The 4,423-nt window shown below is 49.4% G+C and overlaps 1 protein-coding gene across 1 annotated transcript in view; it reads right to left on the reverse strand.

The window, feature by feature from the left end:
- The window catches only part of TMCC1 (transmembrane and coiled-coil domain family 1), a 10,762-nt gene extending 6,747 nt beyond the window's left edge, over positions 1-4,015 (reverse strand). Inside the window, 1 exon segment of the mRNA XM_010014048.1 lies at positions 2,919-4,015. Within this exon segment, the coding sequence (XP_010012350.1) occupies positions 2,919-4,015 (1,097 nt within the window).
- Positions 4,016-4,423: the final 408 nt, after the last annotated feature.

Consider the following 4,423-nt stretch of genomic DNA (forward strand, 5'->3'; position numbering starts at 1 on the left):
AGGAACTTTATTTCAGTCTCAATAGGCACGGAAAGTCCCTGCTCGTATCAGTAAACAACCGCCACCTTCCCACCGATGAGATAAGCAACAGGCAACCCAGAGCCTGCTCCCGGTGCAGAAGAAACACAATGAGGGCCAAGGTGCCGCCAGAATCTTCCTTCCTCCGTGACTCAGCCCCGGTGTGGTGCTCCGGGGCTGGCACATGCTGCCAGCAGGCAGGCAGGGCAGCACAGCCCCGCACCGCAGCACCAGGGCGGCAGAACTGGAGCGACTGCACCAGCAAGTCCCTGCCTGGAGCCAGCTCACAAACCAGCAGCCATGTGGATTGATAGGCAAGGTCTGGAAGCAGGGGTAGGGAGGAGCCTGAGGAGGCCATGGAAGTGAGCCATGGCTGACAGACAGAAACTGCACAAACACACAAGGAAAAAAGATCAGGACCTGCAAAAAAGAACATCTAAGAAAGAGGAAATGGACAAAGACCAGGTCAGAAAACGTCACGGCACCTGCTTTGTTCAAGCTTCAGGTACAACACACTTCGTGTTACCCGACGAGTAAAGGCTTCTCCAAAATACTTCTTCTAAGCGCTTACTGAACTCCGTGCTTGTTTCTGAAAGCTTCCCAGAAGTACAGAAGAGTTAAAGCTGGCTTTTTGAATCCTCAGCTCCAAATCACAACCTCTATTCCCATCTTCTCATTTTTTCTGAAGAGAGCTGAGGAACTAGAAGTACTCCTGCTCAGAGGAGCCAGCCCCCTCCACCAAGGCAGAATCCTCCTCTGCCCTCAGACACATCACGTAACCTTCCAGATCTTAAGAGTGACGTTGGCTTTTATCTTCATGATGGTTAAAGTACAGAAGGTATCGAACAAGAATCTAGATTTGTACAATAAGGTATTAATCTCACTGTGATTAACTCATGAGCTCCTCACAGATCATGCAGTTACCTGCTCACCTCTGAGCCTGCAGGGACAAGGACACTTCATGTGGTTTAACTGGTCCTCTTGAAAGGTCATACCTTTAATTAATTTACAGCAATGTTCCAAATGGCAGGTCTAAATTACTATCTTTTTAAACATTTATATACCAAATACAGATTCTCTCAGAAGCTTTTCACTCCAGGCTGTCTTGGTAAGTGGTTAGGCTCTAGGCTCACCTCAGTAAAGGTTAATGTCACACAACAGACAGGACTTCATACTGCACTAGCAAGAGGGCCTACATGAGCCCTGCTATGTGGTGTCAGGGAATAACTAGCCAATTTAGCTAACAACAGACACCAGTCCCCAAAGTCTTCTATTATACTTTCAGACCACTCCTTCAGCTGTATGGTGCTTGCATATAGTGTTCCACCATGAATGCCTGCTGATGTATTTGGGAAACAACAACCTACACAAAACAGACAACAGGACCCCTCTCTGCTGGGGAACAGAGGATCAAACTCCACACCACGCTGTTATGTGACTTGGTGACAATGAGGCACTAGGAACCAAAGTTGCTGTGCTGGGTGCTGCTCTCAGCCAAATAGCTGATTGTTGCAAAGCGAGATTAGGAAGTGGTGTTGGGCTGGCTTTGTCTATCTAAGCTTTGCAAAGCACACAGAAAGCTTGCTGTCTCTACAAGATCCTATCAGGCTAAGCCTTTCCAAATGTTTTTCCAATGATCTGGCACCAGTTTGTCTGAAGAGCTGTAGGGCAGCTCCATGTTGTGCTGTGCAAACCAATGCAACAAGTGGCACATGGTACCTGTCCCCACACCCAGCAGCTCTGCTGAGCCTCACAGGCTGTGCTTGACAGCCTGGCCAAAATGACAAAGGCCATAAGCAACCTCATTATGAAAGCCTGCTGTCTTCCATCAGAAAGAGGACTTGGGCCCCTCACATTTCTTGTTTGAAGTTTAAGAAGTGCAGTTTAAGAATCCCATTGATTTAGGCTGCAGTGTCCTGAATGGCTGCAGTGTCCTGAATGGCCACAGAAGAGCAACTGGTAACTCTTCCCTCTGGAACCTGGGAACAAGCCTTTGCACCCAGTGTGGGAGGGGGAGGACACAAGACATGGACAGCACAGGGCAGCCTGCTGAAAGCTCTCTCCCACACAAAAAGGAAGGGAAAGGCAAAGTGATCCCTGGCGCCTCTCCATGGGTTGCTTTCCTTGGCAGGGAGGTGGGTGTAGCCTGGGGGTGGTAGGAGGAACTGGCTGCCACATCACACGGCCCTCCTTCGCCTCTCCCCTGTGACCTGACCAGGGACAGCAGTACTGCAGCAACTCCTCAGCCCTTACATTCCTTTCAGCAAGGGGAAGGCTGACAGAAACACAGATTACCCCCTTCCAGAGCCAAGTGACCTCCATGACAAGAGCACTGCCAATATTTACGTTTAATTTCATTTGATTTAATTGAACCCTGCCTCTATGGGGCTGAGTGCAGAAGGGAAGGGGATAATCTAGTTTTGACACATGGGCAAGACCATGTCTTTTTGGAGAACCCTAAGAAAGCCCGATCTTTCTTTCTTTGGTAGACATGGACCCGAGCATTGGAGGAGGCAGGGTCAGGATACTGCCCACACGTAGTTCTCTACCTCTTGCGTTGACCCCAGCCTTTGCAAGATTTTTGCAGGGCAAAGCACTGTCTGGGTAACAGTAATTGCATCAATACATTCCTGGTCTTTTGGGACACTGTTCTAAACCTCTTAGGTTTAACTTTGTATCTTTAAAACACTACACTTTTTTTCCTCACTATTTCTTTCTTGTACAGAAAGGGAGATGAGCAGCAAGACAACAATATTTACAGAAGACAAAGCTGGGAAAGCGAAACCCTGAGAAGACCACAGAGCTTCCCATCTGAATCAGGCTGCTGGGAACAGCCCGTCCAGGACTGGTGCTCTGCAACTCACAGTATTTAATTCAAAACACAACACCAAAGCACCTACCTGTACCGCTCCTCCTGCAGCGTCTGCATTATTAGCGAGTAGTCCCTCTGATAGCGAACCTTAAGGTCCTCAAATGATTCTTCCAATCTTGCCTGTGTCTCTCGAATTTCTTGAATCTCGTGCAGTATTGCATCAAACCCTGAGCTCTGCATATCCAGAGTGTTTGTTTTGGAGCTAGAAGCTCCCACAGGGCCCCCTGTTGTGCTGTTAGCTCCCACCGAGCCTGACGTGGCACTGGAGCAATCCTCCTCACTGCCATATTTTGGGCTTGACTGAAAGTTCTGAATAACACCTAAAGCCTTGCCTCCTGTCCCATCTTCCTGGCCTTCTTCTAAGGAGTCTTTCAGATTAGCAATGTTATCTGCACTCCCAAACTTGTTCCTTATGAGGGAGGCAATCTCCCGGGGTTTGGAAACCACAGCTCCTGCTGCTGAATGAGTGGCTTGGGAGAAACTGGAAAGCCCACCTTTCACACTGTCTACTACTCCCTCGCTGAAGCCAGTGACTTTTGCTCCAACGTCTTTCAAACCCTGATGCATATCCCTGAAGACATCCTTCGGCTGCCGAGGAATCCCATTCTGCTCAATCTCTCGCAGCTTTCGATGGTAATGTTCTAGTTTCTTCTGCAGCTGCAAGATGGTCTGGGCTGACTTTTGATTTTTCTTCTCGAACACCTGTTTAATGCGGGCACTCTGTTGCTTGTCTGCGTTGTTAGCCAGCTTCAGGTACTCTGCCACATTGTCATCACGGGCCGTTTGTTCAATTTTGATCTGCTCAGTCAACTTCAGTATCTTCTGCTGCAGGTGTGTGATAGCCACTTTCGTACGCTGAGGATCTGGGGTCCCATCAACAGAATCTGCATTGATGCTGCCATCAGTGCTCGAGGCCACAGCACTGGATGTCTGTGCTAAGCTGCTCACGTCCAACCGCTCAATCTAGGTGAGGAGAGAGAGAGACATGTAAGTGCTAATCACCAGCTTCACTGACCTAAACTCCTTCCTTCTTTGTGCTAACACACTTGACAAGTAGATGTAATTCTGCAGAAATGCACCTTTTTTCAGCTGCCCAGGGCATGGTACCAGCCAACTGTGCTTCATACGCTCTACAGACATCTAGTAAAAGCTGAGAAAAAAGCAAAACCTCTCATACTTAAGCCAGCTTAATAGCCTCAAACCACCAAAACCTCAAACACAGATAAAGACACGGCACCCACGTTTGGCAGGCTGAGTTCTCTGAAGCGTTGGTACAAGGCCATCAGCTCTGTCAGCCGGTGAGTAAAGACAGAGAAGGTAACTGGAAGAGCACAGCAAACCCAAGTTATCACCAGGGCTTCACCTGCTGCACGAAAGCAACAACGGGACTTCGCAGGAACCGGAGGGTCTGCTGAGGCCAGAGCGTAAAGCAGAAACAGCCCCACGGAGCCCGCCCACGAGCGGCGAACCTGCGCGCGGGGGCCTCGGCGGGTGGCACGTGCCAGGGGGCAAACCCCGCTCGTAGCTCCCAAG

This window comes from Nestor notabilis, unplaced genomic scaffold (assembly GCF_000696875.1).
Source record: "Nestor notabilis isolate BGI_N333 unplaced genomic scaffold, ASM69687v1 scaffold30724, whole genome shotgun sequence".
Taxonomy (NCBI): domain Eukaryota; kingdom Metazoa; phylum Chordata; class Aves; order Psittaciformes; family Psittacidae; genus Nestor; species Nestor notabilis.